The 16,909-nt window shown below is 45.8% G+C and overlaps 1 protein-coding gene across 2 annotated transcripts in view; it reads left to right on the top strand.

Annotated features, from left to right (window-relative positions):
* Positions 1-15,646, top strand: part of LOC139233861 (anion exchange protein 2-like) — an 81,669-nt gene extending 66,023 nt beyond the window's left edge. For both annotated transcript variants that reach the window (XM_070864459.1, XM_070864460.1), the window contains 4 exons: positions 4,528-4,781; positions 6,686-6,855; positions 8,754-8,927; positions 13,152-15,646. In XM_070864459.1, the coding sequence (XP_070720560.1) occupies positions 4,528-4,781; positions 6,686-6,855; positions 8,754-8,927; positions 13,152-13,232 (679 nt within the window). In that variant the 3' untranslated portion in view covers positions 13,233-15,646. The remainder of the gene's footprint in view (positions 1-4,527; positions 4,782-6,685; positions 6,856-8,753; positions 8,928-13,151) is intronic.
* The last annotated feature ends 1,263 nt before the right edge of the window (positions 15,647-16,909 follow it).

Here is a 16,909-nt window from a genome sequence, read left to right as displayed (position 1 = left end):
CAGCTTCGTGAACATTTTCCCTCCCGCCAGCTTCGCAAATAGGTCGTCTGCCTTTGGTAGCGGGTATTGATCCTACAGCGAGAAACAATTGATAGTTACTTTGTAATCACCACAGATTCTGACGGTGCCGTCTCCCTTGAGGACTGGAATGATCGCACTGGCCCACTCATTTAATTCGATCAACGAAATGATGCCCTCTCGTTGCAGCTTGTCCAGCTCGATCTCTACCTTCTTTCTCATCATGTAAGGTACCACTCTCGCCTTATGAATGATGGGTCGCTCCCCCGGAATCAAATGGATCTGCACTTTTGCTCCTTGGAACTTCCCGATGCCTGGTTCGAACAGCAAGGAGAACTTGCTTAGGACCTGGGCACATGAAGTGTCATCGACGGACGAAAGCGCTCGGACATCGTCCCAGTTCCAGCGTATCTTTCCCAGCCAGCTCCTGCCGAACAGCGTGGGGCCATCGCCCGGTACCACTGAGTGGTAAATCGTACACCGCTCCATCGTAGGAGACCTTTACGGTAGCACTGCCAATTACGGGAATCAGTTCCTTTGTGTACGTTCTGAGTTTGGTACGAATAGGAGTAAAGGATTGGCCTTGAAGCCTTGTTGCACTACAACTTATCGAAAGTCTTTTTACTCATTATGAACTGGCTTGCGCCAGTGTCCAGCTCCATGGACATCGGGAGTCCATTTAATTCAACCTTCAGCATTGTGGTAAATGTGTGCACCCCATATACCTCTGCCTCCTCGGTCTCTGCTACATGGTGGTTTACAGGATTAGCAGGGTTTTCAGCTCGCCTGCACATGTGTTGGAGGTGTCCCATTGTTCCACAGCCCTTGCAAACATATCCTTTGAAGCGGCATGAATGGAAACGATGATCACCCCCGCAGCGCCAGCAAGGTGTTAATGGCCTTGTATTCACCACCCTTGGTGGTGCACTCTGAGTCAGCTGCGGACATGCAGCTGTAGACGTGCAAGTCCTGCCCTGTACATTTTGATTCGAAAACAACATTACTTTGTTCACAGTACTTGCAGCAGCACTAGTGTGCTGGGAAATTTGTTTGGTATTGTCACTGGTGGAGATAAATGCCTGGGCTATCGTTATGGCTTTACCCAAGCTTGGGGTCTCGACAGTCAAAAGTTTTTGAAGTATTACTTCACGGCCAATGCCAAGTACAAAGAAGTCCCTGAGCATGTGCTCCAAGTGTCCTTCAAATTCGCAATGTCCTGCAAGGCGCCATAGCTCGGCGACGTAGCTCGCCACTTCCTGGCCTACAGACATCTTGTACGGGTAGAACTGATACCTCGCCATCAGAATGCTTTCCTTCGGATTTAGATGCGCCCGGACCAGTGTGCACACTCATCGTCCGACTTGTCTGTGGGTTTTGCTGGAGCGAGCAGATTTTTCATGAGGCCATACGTTGGTGCCCCACAAACAGTGAGGAGGGTCACCCTTCGTTTGGCATTGTTCACTTCTCCTTCCAGCTCGTTGGCCACGAAGTATTGTCGAGTCGCTCCACGAAGGTTTCCCAATCATCTCCCTCTGAAAATTTCTCCAGGATGCCCACAGTTCTCTGCATTGTTGCGTTGGGGTTCGTTATTGTATCTCATCGCCAGTTGTTATGTCTTGAATAAAGAGTCAGACTAGATACTGCAAGCTCAAAGTAAGTGTGACCATGGTCCTTTATTGCAGATCTCAGAGTACCTCTCCAGCCTGTGAGGTCTCCTTTGTATACAGGTGCTCCCAAGGGATTGTGGGATCCCTTCGGACTCCAGGAAATAAGCCCTCTGGTGGTTAGGCACGGTAATTACAGGTTTACATACATAACAAGAATATTCCAGGAAATGTTTCCCTTCTTGCATTGAAGAAAGATGACACAGAGACACATAGAAAATAGGTGCAGGAGTAGGCCATTCGGCCCTTCGAGTCTGCACCACCATTTAATGTGATCATGGCTGATCATGCCATGAAGCGGCACTCGTTCAAATGCTCAGAAGTTAAAATGCCCAGGTTAACATCCACAATTTATGAATGTGCCCTCAACAGTATATTTTAAGCCAAATTCAAAAATCAATAGATATGTGTTGTTTGAAAACCCATACAACAAAAGCTGCCACCCACCTATTAATGTAGGTGGCTCGACAATTTTGCGCTTTATACTTTTTCATCTCCACAGCCTTTGATCAGCGTTTCTGAACAATATTCTCAGAAAGCAGTTTATTACCCACTCCATCAAGTGATCAATGATTTCATTAATATGACAGAACTCAAAACTGTTGGATCATTGATACAGGCTTGAAAGATGATTCCTGTTTCCTGCCACATTTCCACAGTCTGGGATACCTACTGGCAGCTCGACGCCATTCAATATTTTCACAGATAGAAAACTAAAAATCCATTTTCAAACCAATTTCAATTAGAATCGCAGAGTTGTTATCACAGGTGCAGCAGAATGGGTCTGTAGGTGGAAAAGTCATCGGTCCGTTCTGAAATTAAACCTTACCTGTAGCCACAAAGATGGCTGAGGAAAGCCTATCTGTAATTTACTTTTTATCCTGTGTTAACTTAAGCTTATTTCTGTCACATGGAATTCCTACTGTTTGCTGTTAGTGGGTAATCTAAAGGCTTAAGGAGTGCATGTGAGCGTTGATCTTTTCTGCATGAACTTTCCTTTGAACATATGCCCTCACCCCACAAATTTTAAATAACTCAAAATTACACTCAGGGGTAAAGATCTGTGTTTTTTATTTTACAAAGTTTGCGTTAGTTTAAGCTTCATAAATCTCTAAAGCAGCTGCAGCACTGAAGGGGAATAAAAGTCAGGGGCAGGGCTTATTTAAATGAGCTCCTTATGACAGCTCCTGTGGGCGGGGACAGACTCGGAAAGAAGCCACAGGCTTCGCGCGCGCTGTGTTCCCGGGCGGTGTGACGTCATACGCTGCCCGGGAATCTTCATCACAGAATCGGAAGTTCAAGACGGCGCAGGAGAGAATGGTAAGTGCGCATTTTTTTTCTTTATTTTACCAGATTGCCCGCGGGAATGGTATTACAGGAATTTCTGGGCCAATATTTATTAGGCACTACTAGTTTTATTGATTGACAATTTAAATCAAAGTTTGTAACCAATGAAACATCTGGTATTCCCCTCGCTTCTGTCACACATCCAATTTACATCCACGCCTCTGTCACCACCAAACCCATCTATTCCAATGCTCTCCTGGCTGGCCTCCCATCCTCTATCCTCCATAACCTTAAGCTCATCCAAAACTCTTCTGCTCTTACACTATTCTCCAACAATTCCCACTCACTCATCACCCCTGTCATTGCTGACCTACATCGGCTCACAGGCCCCTAATGCCTCAACTTTAAAATTCTTATCCTTGTTTTTAAATTCCTTCATGGCCCTGTACCTTCCTATCATCGTAAACTCTGATGGCTGCAAATTGCGCGGGGCGCTAACTTTTTGAGAGAGCTCCAAAGTATCGCTTGGCGCTACCCAACTCCAGTGGACGCGAACCTCCGGTTTAGCGCTCCAGGAGGGAGGTGGACCGCTAAATCAAGCGCTGCCACTTCCCTTGGAGCGCTAAACCAGGCAAGAGGGACGGTAACAGCAGAGCGCCGCACAATGTCCCGTGCAGCGCTGCCAGAATCACAGCCTCCTTCCCTCCCTTAAAGGGAAGGGCCATTGCTGAGGGCCTTTGTGATAATTCCACTGGTCAGCGTCAGCACGTGCCATCTCTCATGATCAGCCCCAAGCATTCTAACCAAGCGCAGGGCTGATCACTTGCGGCAGTGGAAAAATTCAAAAAACCAGCAGAGAGGAGTGAGACATTTTTCTTGGCCCACCTGACCACCAATCCCTTCAACTACCATTCCTCACGCGGACGGCCGACCTCACAACGCCTCCTGCAGCTGCTCGTTGTTGACGCCTGGCGATGCTGCAGGGGACAGAAGGGAATTTAGGGTCCGGGGCGATTACGGGGAGCTGCGCACCGGATGACGTCATGATCTCCGGGGCACAAGCGGGAACCAGCGAGGGACGTTCGCGGGTGTCGGTACCTCTGCCGCACCTGGTCAGAAAGCTGTTAGCACCCGTTACCGCCCCCCGGTGATGTTAATGGGAGGTTCAAAGGAGGCCAATTTCTCCCCCTTAGAGCCTTACAACCGTCCACCCCAGAACTCTCAGTTCCTTGATTCTCTACGTTTGCACATTCCCCCCTCTCTTCACCTCGCCATTGATAGCTACGACTTCAGCTATCTAGGCCACATGCTCTGGAATTCTCTCTCTAAACCCCTCCACCTCTTCCCCTTCCTCAAAGGACCTCTCTAAAACTGACCTCTTTTGAGCAAGCTTGGGGTCCATTTTTGTCCCATCACATAGACCTCTGGTAAGCATCTTGGGATGTCTTTCTATGTTAAAGTCACTATATAAATAAAACAAAGGAGTGAACAACGACCCCAAATTGCTGTTAAGAAAGAGCAACTGTTATTAGTCTAACCTGTTCTTTGTTTCTGTCAGGCTTATTGTCAGTAAGGCAGACCGGAAGATGGTGAAAGGCTCTGGATTCCACTTGGACTTGCTGCTGATCGTGGTAATGGGTGGGATTAGTGCCCTTTTCGGAGTGCCTTGGCTCAGTGCGACCACGGTGAGGACTGTCACCCATTGCAACGCCCTGACCGTGATGAGCAAATCGGTTGCACCGGGCGATAAGCCCCAGATTCAACAAGTAAAGGAGCAGAGAATAACTGGACTAGCAGTCGCTATTCTCGTAGGTGAGCAAGGACAGAATAGCTAGTGTATCACATTTTCTTTTCTCAGTTATTCGTTTAAAGGATGTGTACGTCACTGGCAAGGCTGGCATTTATTGCGCATCCTTAATTGCTCTTTGATATGATGGTGGTGAGCCGCCTTCTTGAACTGCTGCAGTCATGACTTTTTCGCTAGGCTATTCCATTTCCGAGGGCAGTTAAGAGTCAACCATATTGATGTAGGTCTGGAGTCACATAGTGGCCAGACTGTGTTTCCTTCCCTAAAGAAAGAAAGATTTGCATTTATATAGCATCTTTCATGACCACCAGCATCTCAAAGCGCTTTACAGCCAATGAAGTACTTTTGAAGTGTAGTCACTCTTGTAACATGGGAAACGCTACAACCAACTTGCACACAGCAAGCTCCCACAAACAGCAATGTGATAATGACCAGATTATCTGTTTTTATTATGTTGATTGAGGTAAGGGACATGAGTGAACCAGATGGGATTTTATGACAATCCAGATACTGATGCTAGCTTTATTTAATTAACTGAATTTAAATTCCCCAGCTGCCTGTGGTGGGATTTGAACTCATGCAGTTAGTCCAGGCTTTTAAATTACTAGTTCAGTAACATAACCACTATGCAACGGTAGACCAGGTGTATTTATCCTTCCAGGTGGTGGATGTCATGGGTTTGGGAGGTGCTGTTGAAGAAGCCTTGAAAACTTGCTTTTGAATTCCAGATTTTTTTTTAAAGTAACCAAATTTAAATTCCCCAGCTGCCGTGGTGGGGATTTGAACTCACGTCTCCAGATTATTACTTCAGGCCTCTACTAGTCCAATAACAGAACCACCATGCTACCATACTGCCATGCTTGATATTTTGGTAAAGAATATACTTTAGATGAAGAATATTTAGTACAGTAGGCCTGTCGCACAGGCGCATTCTTCAGTAAGTTGTATATCAGACTGACAGTCATGGAAGCACTCTCAGCCATATATGCCCTGGGAGGTCAGGCACTGGCTCATTCATAATAATTTGATTAATACATGACTAATAACACAACAGTATATGGTTAATAACCAGTGGAATACTTGCATCACATTTGTTGTACGTTTTTACATTTATTTTCCCAAATGCGTTCCTCATAAGGTTTGTCATTTGTTTGTGACCCACTGCATCTCTGAATGTGACAGCACAAAAATCTAAGCTGACACTCCAGTGCAGTGCTGAGAGAGCACTGCATTGTTGGAGGTGCGTCGTTAAACCGAGGCCCATGGTACTATTTCGAGGAAGAGCAGGGGAGTTATCCCCGGTGTCCCGGCCAATATTTATCCCTCAATCAATATAACAAAAGCAGATTATCCGGTCATTATCACATTGCTGCTTGTGGGAGCTTGCTGTGCACAAATAGGCTGCCATGCTTCCTACATTACAACAGTGACTGCACTCCAAAAGTACTTAATTGGCTGTAAAGCACTTTGAGACGTCCAGTGATCATGAAAGGCGCTATATAAATGCAAGTCTTTCTTCCTCTCTTTTAAGACTAACATTTAACAAAGTTAGGAAACTAATAATAGACCAGACAGTCTACTGAACCTCCTTTAAGCTTCTAATCTTAGAATAAAGTCAACAGTAGCTCTTTTCTAATATTAGAAAGGTTGTCAGAATTCAGACACCAACAAGCAGGGAACAAGTACCCCATCACAAAGACTACTTTCCTGTACTTGGCCAGAGTTGTGACTATGCACCATAGCTCAATGCTACCCTTCACATTGCACCTGTAGTATAAGTCCATCATCTGACCATTCATTGTGAATACAGTCTCAGGTTTGACCTGTGCAGACAAACAAGAGTATATCTTGGTTGTAATTACATCTGAATTACCAGCCTCTAAATATTTTGCATGGATTAATTTTCCAGGCCTGTCTATTGTGATTGGAAAAGTTTTGCGTATGATCCCACTTGCTGTCTTGTTTGGAATCTTCTTGTACATGGGAGTGACATCTTTGAATGGAATCCAGCTGTTTGATCGCCTGCTCCTAATGCTGATCCCAGCCAAGTACCACCCAGACTGTGCCTACGTCCGCAAGGTAAGAACTTGCATTGAAACAGTATGATCTACTGAAGAGGCAAGTGATTAATCACAATGGGCCAGATTTGGCTGTAGAAATAACGGTGAGGCTAACAGCGCTCACTGTTATTAAAGTACAAATCGGACAGCAACTTCCAGCGACCGCGCATGAGCAGTTAAACGCGGAAATCAGGACGTTGCAGTCTGAGTTGCCCTGCTCCTTCAGAAGCTGCACTATAACAGTATCTCACCAAGAGACTCGGTATTGAAATAGATGGAATGGTGTGAAGCTGCAGTATTTATGTGATAGATACCCACTAAATTCGCCAGAAAAATTTAGGGCTTGTCCATTCCAGTGTAAGTAAATTTTTAATGGCATGGTAAGTCTTAATTACTGCTAAACAAGCTCTCTGACACTGAAAACTAACTTTTACAATTGTAGTCTCATTCCATTTTAAAACTTTTTTTTAAGTAAATAAATCTGTTTTTACTTTTTCTTTCTGTCTCTTTTATCTCTCTCTCTTAATTCCATCTTTCTTTCCCTCTCTATTTCGCTTTCTGCACAAGATTTGTCATTGAATTAAATATTCTAACTTACACTTCCTGGTTCAAACTCTGCGTGGCTCAGAGAGGTTTCTTCAATCTGAACTGGTTAAGGAGATACACAGTTGCTTGCCCTGTTCACACAAGTGCCAGAACTTGTGTAAAGGGCGCTGTGCTAAAATGGCTCTGTAATTACAGTAAGTTCTGGTGCAAAATCCTACCGAAGGTCTAAGGGGAAGTGTACGTGTAATGAACAGCTGGCACCATTTGTTCGCTACTGAGAGCAAAACCCAGCCCGATGAATATTGCTTCGCTTTTTGAGGTGCAGTAGGTCACCAGCAGGGACGATTTTCTGATCGGCAAATCCGATAGAGCAGAACTGAGAAACATAAAACGTAACGAAAAGAAGATACAGGGGAGAAGTTCAGTTGATTAGCGCCACCATTAGTGCCAGAGAGGGGGCGCTAAGGTGCCGTTAAACACCTCCCGCCTGAGTGCCGCACTGTCAGCTCCTGCCGCGAACTTCCGTGAAGGTTTAGCGGTGGCGCTGACAGATTGCGCTGCGCTCGCTAGCGCCACCCAGTTGGTGATGTCACCGAGTGTGTCATCATCATCATAGGCAGTCCCTCGGAATCGAGGAAGACTTGCTTCCACTCCTGAAGTGAGTTCTCAGGTGGCTGAACAGTCCAATACGAGAGCCACAGACTCTGTCACAGGTGGGACAGACAGTCGTTGAGGGAAGGGGTGGGTGGGACTGGTTTGCCGCGTGCTCCTTCCGCTATCTGCGCTTGATTTCTGCATGCTCTCGGCGTTGAGACTCGAGGTGCTCAGCGAGTGTGTAATGCCCCCGTAGCCCCACGTTTGCAAAATGTACTCTTTTGCCTGCGGTAGCGCCTGGCGCCGAGACTGGCCGGGGAAAGCAGTAGGTATAGCGACGATCTCGTCCTGAGTGCAAGGTAAGTGATGACGTACATTCCAAGTTTTAAACTTCCATTTATTTGTTGCAGGAGTGGGGAAGTGTGATGAAGTTTATAGAAATTTTCACCAGGATTTTTTTTTCCATCTTCAAGCCTAACACCAAATAATTGAGTTGGCCTCCTGCGCAATCGCTCCATTAGTGCCCGAGGAGGAGTGTGGAACGCTTCTCTTAGCGTTCCACTCTCCGCTGGGGGCGATACAACTGAATATCCCACTTTGAGGCGGTAGACATTGTCCAGTGCTAAAGGTAGTGTCCCGGCGCCATTACCGCCTCAAAGCGGGCCATATCGAATTTCTTGCCCTTCATTTGTGTGTCCTCCCAAGACCAAATGTAGAGTGTTTGGATCCTTCTAGAAATTAACTTTTGAATGTTTCTGTGGTTTTTTTTCCCTCTAGGTCCGCACCCAACGTATGCACATCTTTACGCTCATTCAGCTTATCTGCATTGTGATCCTGTGGGTGGTCAACATGTCCATTGCATCCTTGGCTTTCCCCTTTGTGCTCCTTCTTACTATTCCCCTCAGAATGTTTGTGCTCGGCAGGCTCTTCTCAGCACTGGAGATGAAAAGTGTAAGTATCACAGAGTAAGAAATCTTTCTGAACGTTTCTTCCATAAGAAATGATAAATTAAGCCTAACTCCATAATAACGGCACTTTGGTATCTGTTTCCATGGAGACACGGAGGGTTAGCAAACCTCCAGGATTGCTCTAGAGTATCCAGTGCACCATTTCGAGCAACCAGGGTCAAAGATCATTGGGGCATTAAAAGAAATTGAGTTTTTAAAACAATTTCCTTGAACACTTTTGTTTGTTAGTTATAAAAATATTGGAGATGGGGAAAAACGGCTGTTTGACTGAGAGATAAGAATCATCCAATCAGATAACGAAGAGTCTGTTTGCTTTCCAATTAGCGTGGGCAGGCGTTGCACCATGAGGATAGACATGTCAGTCGACCAATGTCGGGAAAGTAGGGGTGGGGCGATTGGAGATGGGAGGTCATGTGATGAAAGTTCCAATAGCCCATCCAACCAGGGTTGGCAGTCTTAGGAGACAGGTCTCTCCTGTCCATTCTTTATGAGGCAGGCTTCCACTGGCTTTTGTTGTCTGCTCTTAAGGAGATGGGCCTTCTTTTTCTTTTTTTCTGAAAGAAAGAAAGACTTGCATTTATATAGCGCCTTTCATGACCACCGGACGTCTCAATGCACTTTACAGCCAATTAAGTTCTTTTGGAGTGTAGCCACTGTCGTAATGTGGGAAATGCGGCACAGTAAGCTCCCACAAACAGCAATGTGCTAATGACCAGATAATCTGTTTTAGTAATGTTGATTGAGGGATAAATATTGGCCAGGACACTGGGGATAACCCCCCTGCTCTTCTTCGAAATAGTGCCGTGGGATTTTTTACGTCCACCTGAGAGAGCAGACGGGGCCTCGGTTTAACGTCTCATCCAAAAAACGGCATCTCCAGCAGTACAGCACTCCCTCGAGTGTCAGCCTAGATTTTTGTGCTCAAGTCCCTGGAGTGAGACTTGAACCCACAACCTTTTAGCTCAGAAGCAAGTGTGCTACCCACTGAGCCACAGCTGACGCAACATGGAGAAAGAACTTCAATCTTCTTCTATTTGTTCTCGGCGAGATAGCTGTTCAATGTAATGGTTCCATAATTAAAAAATAACAATTTTATGGCCTGAAAATATTGTTTGCTTGTTGATAAAACCCTTGTTACATCATCCCAGAATCCATGAATTTGCTGAAGCCAACTGTATTTTTCACATTTCTGGATTATCCACTTCTTCTCCTATGAGGTCCATTCAGGTTTTTGACACAATGGGGGAGAAATATGCCTGCTTTGTGTCTCCTGTTAGCGCCTGCGGGGGGCGGTAACGGGGCACTAAGGGGTTACCGACCAGGCGCGGCGAATTCACCGGTGCCCACGAACTTCCTTGGTGGTTTTGCATTGGCGCTAACGCTTTCTGCCTCACTCTCTTGCGCCCCCGGAGATCTTGACGTCATCCGGTGCGCAGTGCCCCATTGGCACCCCGGATGCGATAGTCGCTCTCGCCCCCTGCATCATCGCCGGGTGTCAACAATGGCAGCTGCAGGAGGCGTTGCCACCTCGACTGGCCACTTGGGGAGCGACATTTAAATTCAGCGGTGGTCAGGTAGGGCAAAATTTATTTCTCTCCCCCTCAGTCTGGTGCCTCTAGATTTCTTATGCTCCCGCGAGCGCTCAGCCCTGCGCTCTCTCACAGAGCTTGGGGCCTGCTCTGTAGATAGCGCAGGTGCCGTGGCCCATCGTTGGCCCTTCCCTTTAAGGGAGGGAAGGGGGCAGTAAAGACAGCAGCGCTGCACTGAACATTGCTCAGTGTCTGGCGCTACCAGCTCTCTCCCTCACTTTAGCGCTCTAAGGGAAGCGGTAGCGCTTGATTTAACGCCCCTACGCAATGTCTAGCCCAATTTGTCAACTTGTCACTGTACTGTCAGAGAATCAGAAAGTCAACGTAGCAGTATTTTGGTGATGGCTGTCAAATATGTTGATTCATAAAATTTATTTTCAGCATTGGCAATCTGTTGGGGTGCGTGGAAAACAATTTGCCGCTGACATTAATAAAACTGAAACAGCGACGTTTTGGAAATGCAGGAAGTGTTAAAGTATCAGGACGTTGTCATGTAAATATTCAGTCATCTCCACACTGACATCCCACTCGATTATCAGAAATATGAATTGAATTGGATTCAGATCAGCTATTTGCAATGTCTTTGGTCACAGCCATATTGCCACTTTTGTTTCAATGTGAAATGGTTTTGGGTCCACTTTCACACAAAAGTGTTAATGTAACTTGGGAGACTTGAAGTATGCAAAAGCTGTGAGCTTGAGGCTGTCGCTCACCAATTACTGTGTGTACATAGTGCTCCTGCTTCTCCCAGCTCCACATTCACATAAGTATTTTTAACAAACGTACATTTTTGGTGGCAGCCTGCAATGGTCTCTTAAGAACTGTCTGTTAGGCCCCTAGGTAGATATCTTTTTCCTGAATACACCCAGCACTGGCTGCATCAGAGCAAACAAAAATTGTGGATGGGGCCTCAGGCAGCCACTTGGCCCCTTTGTATCTGCAAAGATCCAAATGTGGTCCATCTCTGAATCTTTGCTTCCCTTCTTAAACTTCTCTATCTCTATCTCTGGGGATAAGCTATCCACTGATGTCTATTACAAGTCCACTGAGTGCCGATTATATTTCTTCCCACCCTGCTTCCTGTAAGGACTCCATTCCCATCTCCAGTTTCTCTGCCTGCACCGCATCTGCTCCAATGATGCCGTCTGATACACCAGAATTTCCAAAATGCTCTAATTTTTCTTCAACTGAGGATACTCGACCAAGTTGGCTCCACTTCTTGTGCTTCTGACCCCTCCCTCTCTCTTTCCTCTCTCCGCTTCTCTCCGCTCTCTCCCCTTCTCTTTCCTCTCTCTCCCATTCTCTCCCCTTCTCTTTCCTCTCTCCCCTTCTCTCCCCTCTCTCTCCCATTCTCTCCCCTCTCTCCCATTCTCTCCCCTCTCTCCCCTCTCTCCCCTTCTCTCCCCTCTCTCCCCTCCTCTCCCCTTCTCTCCCCTCTTGCCCCTTCTCTCCCCTCTCTCCCTTTCTTTGTCCCTTGTCCTTGCCTTCCACTCACCGGTTTCTGCAATAGGCAGATCATCTTCTACCATTTCCGTCACCTCCCTCACGATGTTACCACCAAACACAGCTTCCCTTCCCTGCCCCTCTGAGCATTCCGAAGGGACTGTTCCCTCCGAGACACCCGGGTTCACTTTTCCATCACCCTTACCACGTGCTCTCCTTCTACATCGGGGATACCAAAGGCAGCTTAGCTTATTGCTTTGTTGAACATCTCCATTCTATCCACGGGGTGTTGCCCCTCCCCACGCTCCCTGTTCATTTCCCACTGCAATTCACCATCCCACTCTGACCCCTCTAACCCTTGCCCTTTGCACTGTTCCAAAGGAGCTCAATGCAAGTTCAAGGAACAGCACCTCATCCTTCTAGCCTCTTTCCTTAACATTGACTTTTACAAGTTTGGACATTAATTATAGCTCCCATTGTCTCTCTGGCAGTTGGTGCTGACAATGAGAGATAGATGTGCCAGTGTTTCAAGGGATGGGGGAGAGAGCAGGTGATACTTGGGGCAGGGGCCTCCTGTTGCAACATTATTGGTGCGGTGGTCTGCATCCTTGGTGTCAATCTGCTTATTTTCATCCACCAGTTTTTCATTCTTCCCTTTCTACCTATTCCGCTTTCACTATTCACACTTTGTGTGTGTCGTATATGTCTTTTATTTCTTTGATCTCCCTCATTATGCCTCCTTTGTCTGTTGCTAATATCACTTCTGCCATTTAAACATCGCCTGTTCTTCACACAAGTTCTTGACAGACCATTATATTTCCTTTTGCTGTGCATGTATTTTTCTTCTCTTTTGCCTTCCGCTTTTCCCTTGTTCTGTTCCTTTCTAAAGACTGTTCATCTGTAATATCTTCCAGTCCTGACATTGGGTTCTCCAGAGATGCTGCCTGCTGAGTATCTCCAGAGTTTCTTCTTTTTAGATTATTTTGCTTGTTGTTTAGAATGGCATCAATGTTTGTCAAAATCCACCCTTGATATTTTTTAATGTAAAAAAATAAGTCAATACTGAGTCTTTCAATCAAATGGAATAGACTCACAAGTCCCATCATCAAGATGGTGACATTTATAGCTGTCCAGGAATTCAGTGAAGTAACAATGCTGTGATTTGTTTTATAAAGCTGGATGGTGATGAAGTGGAGCCAACCTTTGAGGAGAAGGAAGGTCGGGATGTTTATGATGAGACGCCATTGACATCCTAAGGTCCTCAGATCCATATAGGACATAACTGTTTGCAAGCAGCAGCTGAAGAGACAACAGAAACATTCGCCTTTATCCTACTTATTTGTCTTTGTTAATTAATGAAAATCTGCGCAAAAGCCCAAAGGGAGGATGAGTGACTTTCTATCTAATATATGTCATTATGTAATCGTTGCTTAGTTATAGCTTTAGTTTTGGAGATGTACGATTGTCAAAATACAATGCAGCCCAATAGTTGGGGCTAAATGAAATCACATTGTGGTTGTGGTAACCTGATTCAGAAATTTGATCTGACTTCCCCATGTTTAAAAGGGGAAAGTAAGAGACGAATTGACAAGCAGTACAACTTTATGTTCTTTACCCAAAGATCCCAGAGTTGTCTATCTTTAGACAAGGCTGCAAGTGGAATGTTAACTTACAAGGGATCCATTGCTGGCTCCATTTGCATCAAGCTAATAATTCCATTGCCCATTTTGATTCCAGTTCCGTAGTAAGTAATGTTACTGCAGCTCCAGGTACTAAAGAGATATCGCTATCATATTACTAACCCCTTCTTCTCAAACTAACTACATTACATTCCAATGTACAATCGGAAATCTTGCAGAATGTTCATTTTTTTTACATCATCCCAATATAATTTTATAGAGCAAGTTCAAAACGTTCTCTCCATTACAAGCTTTGGGTTACTGTGTTTCCACAATGAAATCAAATATACCTTGCAAAATAATTTTATTTTGTTCATAATTATTTTACAAATTTGGCTTTAGAGAAATCAGGTGAAATTTATAGTTTGAGATTGGTGGTGCCTGAGTGCATGATAAACCCCTTCAAGGGTTTCTTAAGCCCCCCCATATTTGCGGGCAGCAAGGAGGGAGCAGGGGCGCGGGTTTGCAGGGGGGTTGGGGGGCAAGCCGGATATGCCAGGAACGTGGAGGTCCTGCCGGAACTTAATGGCACAGTCTCATTATTTCTTTGCTCCGTTTCCCGTCTGGCAGCTGGGCAGATTGACAGTGGGGAAGCCACCAGTGCTAGGCCGCAGCTGGGGGCCCTTGGTGACGGTCCCTAGCAACCGGGAACATCGCGGGTTGGTGAGGTGGGAGGGGTCATGGGGGAGAAGAGGGGCGGGGGGTAGCGGTGGGGGGAGTGGGGGAATAGTCGGCCTGGCCATCAGGAGGGGAGGGGAGAGAACCAGAAATATCGAGGGTTGGTGCGGGGAGTCAGGAAACAATGTGGGTTTTGGGGGTGCATGTGGGGGCGGCCGATCGGGGCAGAAGATTGGCTTGAGGGGCCAAGTGGAAGCGCTCCTGCTCCTGCTCCTCCTGCCCACAAGCAGTGCACCGAAAAGCACCTACTTGCTGCAGCCAACCACTCCCGCCTCAGGGAATCCCGGCCGACCAGCATTAAATTTAAATGACTGCCAAAATATCAGGAATGGTGCCTCATTTACATATTATAATCACAGAGCCGCCTCTTCAGGGCGGCCCCAAAACACGCCGCAGTCAAAACAAAAGCAGGCGTGTTGACAGCAGATTGGGGTCGGATTTTGCAAAGTTCCTGCCCATCATGGCGAGGGCAGGGGCATGGTTAAAATTCCCCCTTCGTTTCTCTGGATATCAACATGTATTGTTCTGGGTAATTTAGTGACTGATTTATTTCTAGACTCTATCCTTCCTTGCTTTGAAAGACTTCCATTAACAGAATGAAATGCTGAATAATGTTTTAAATGAGTGGCTAGACTCAAAAGAAAAGCACTTTCCTTCTTCTGTCAAATATTTTAACCAAGTGAGATGTTTTTAAAAAAAATAGTTGCTTCAGTCGAGATCCAGTTAAGCTGCCTGATTTCCCTTGTGTGTGTTTTTAATACTTTGTAGTATACTTACTGACGCCTATCCATTTTACTACTGACCCCATTCAACAAATTTGCTTTGATGATTCATCCCACATTTCTGATTAGTCAATGCTACTTCACACTTCAAAATATCACCATCAAAATAACACAATTTCATTCTTCCAGTTATTGGACTATATACAAGATGGAAACACCTCTTCTATATCGAGACTTTGTTTCTGATTCGATCCATGATACTTACTTTCAGGCGTTGCACAATGGCATCACGGAGAAAGATAAACACAGGCCACAAAAACCAAAGAAAAGTTGTATCACTCTTTAAAAAGTTCAATTTAGAATTGTTCAACTTGTGTACAGGCATTGTTGAAATGGTACTCTTAAGGATTCCCCCCATCATGTTGCATAGTGAATATTGTGAAAAATATTGTGGTGCTGAGAGATGATGAGATGGAGATGAAGACATCTTTTTGATGATAAATTGATAATCCTGCGATTACTTAATGATGCGATTATTTTTTTCCAGTTTGCATTGTTTTTTTTAAATAAAGATTTAAATAAATGTTCAAACAGTCTGTAACTGCCATTTTTTTGCCAGCACAGAGAAGCCCAGTAATCCAATGGGCCGTGAATTTTCAGCTTCATAGGCAGTCCCTCGGAATCAAGGAAGACTTGCTTCCACTCTAAAAATGAGTCCTTAGGTGGCTGAACAGTCCAATACGAGAGCCACAGACCCTGTCACAGGTGGGACAGATAGTCTTTAAGGGAAAGGGACTGGTTTGCCGCACGCTCTTTCCGATGCCTGCACTTGTTTTCTGCATGCTCTCGGCGACGAGATTCAAGGTGCTCGGCGCCCTCCCGGATGTACTTCCTCCACTTAGGGCGGTCTTGGGCCAGGGACTCCCAGGTGTCGGTGGGGATGTTGCACTTTATCAGGAAGGCTTTGAGGGTGTCCTTGAAACGTTTCCTCTGCCCACCTTGGGCTCGTTTGCCGTGAAGGAGTTCCGAGTAGAGCACTTGCTTTGGGAGCCTCGTGTCTGGCATGCGAACAATGTGGCCGGCCCAGCGGAGCAGTTCAAGTGTGCTCAGTGCATACGATGTGTGCACGCGCCCAAAGAGGCCTCGCAAATGCCGATTTTCACCGCACAACGCGCCGAGAACCGCCGTTTGCGATCTGAGATCGCCGCATCCCCGGTAGAAGGATTTGGGCTATTTGCTCAACTCTTGCCCAGCGAATGTCCTTCAAACTCTTACACCTGGTAAAAGCAGGTGATCCCAGGTTGCACTTATGTTCCTGGGATGTGTGAGCCCATACGCTGGGCTGCAAGAGGATGCTTCGGACTGCAAGTATACGTTCCTCCGGAACCATCAGGTACTTTTGTAAAAAAAAATTCAATTGGAGGTCCGCCTATAGGAACCCTCTGACCGCATTTTTTGTCCATTATCTCTGAAAACATCAAACATTCCTCCAGTTCATGGTCTACTTTCTTCAGCCTGAAAACGTTTCCAAACTATTTACTACTTGCGCTAATAGATTTATTCAATGCAACAATATATATATATATATATATATAATTTGACAGTTTCTGTGCTTTTTATAGTTCTCTACTTATGGGCTTCCAACACAGATTGCATGAAGTATCCTGTTTTTTTTGTCATGGAGGTGAGCAACACCACAGCAGTTGCCCAAACCAAGTACTTACCACACGAGGGCGCTGTTGACTTATTCCTCATTCGAATGGCTTCCTTCCTCTTTCTTCCCTTCTCCCTCTTCCTTTCGCCAGAACTGGAAAAGGTTAGAGAGGGTAACGCTCTAACATCTCAAAACTTTTC

This window comes from Pristiophorus japonicus, chromosome 21, assembly GCF_044704955.1.
Source record: "Pristiophorus japonicus isolate sPriJap1 chromosome 21, sPriJap1.hap1, whole genome shotgun sequence".
Classification (NCBI taxonomy): domain Eukaryota; kingdom Metazoa; phylum Chordata; class Chondrichthyes; family Pristiophoridae; genus Pristiophorus; species Pristiophorus japonicus.
Note: the sequence above shows the minus strand (reverse complement) of the source record. Positions and strands in the feature narration are given on the sequence as shown.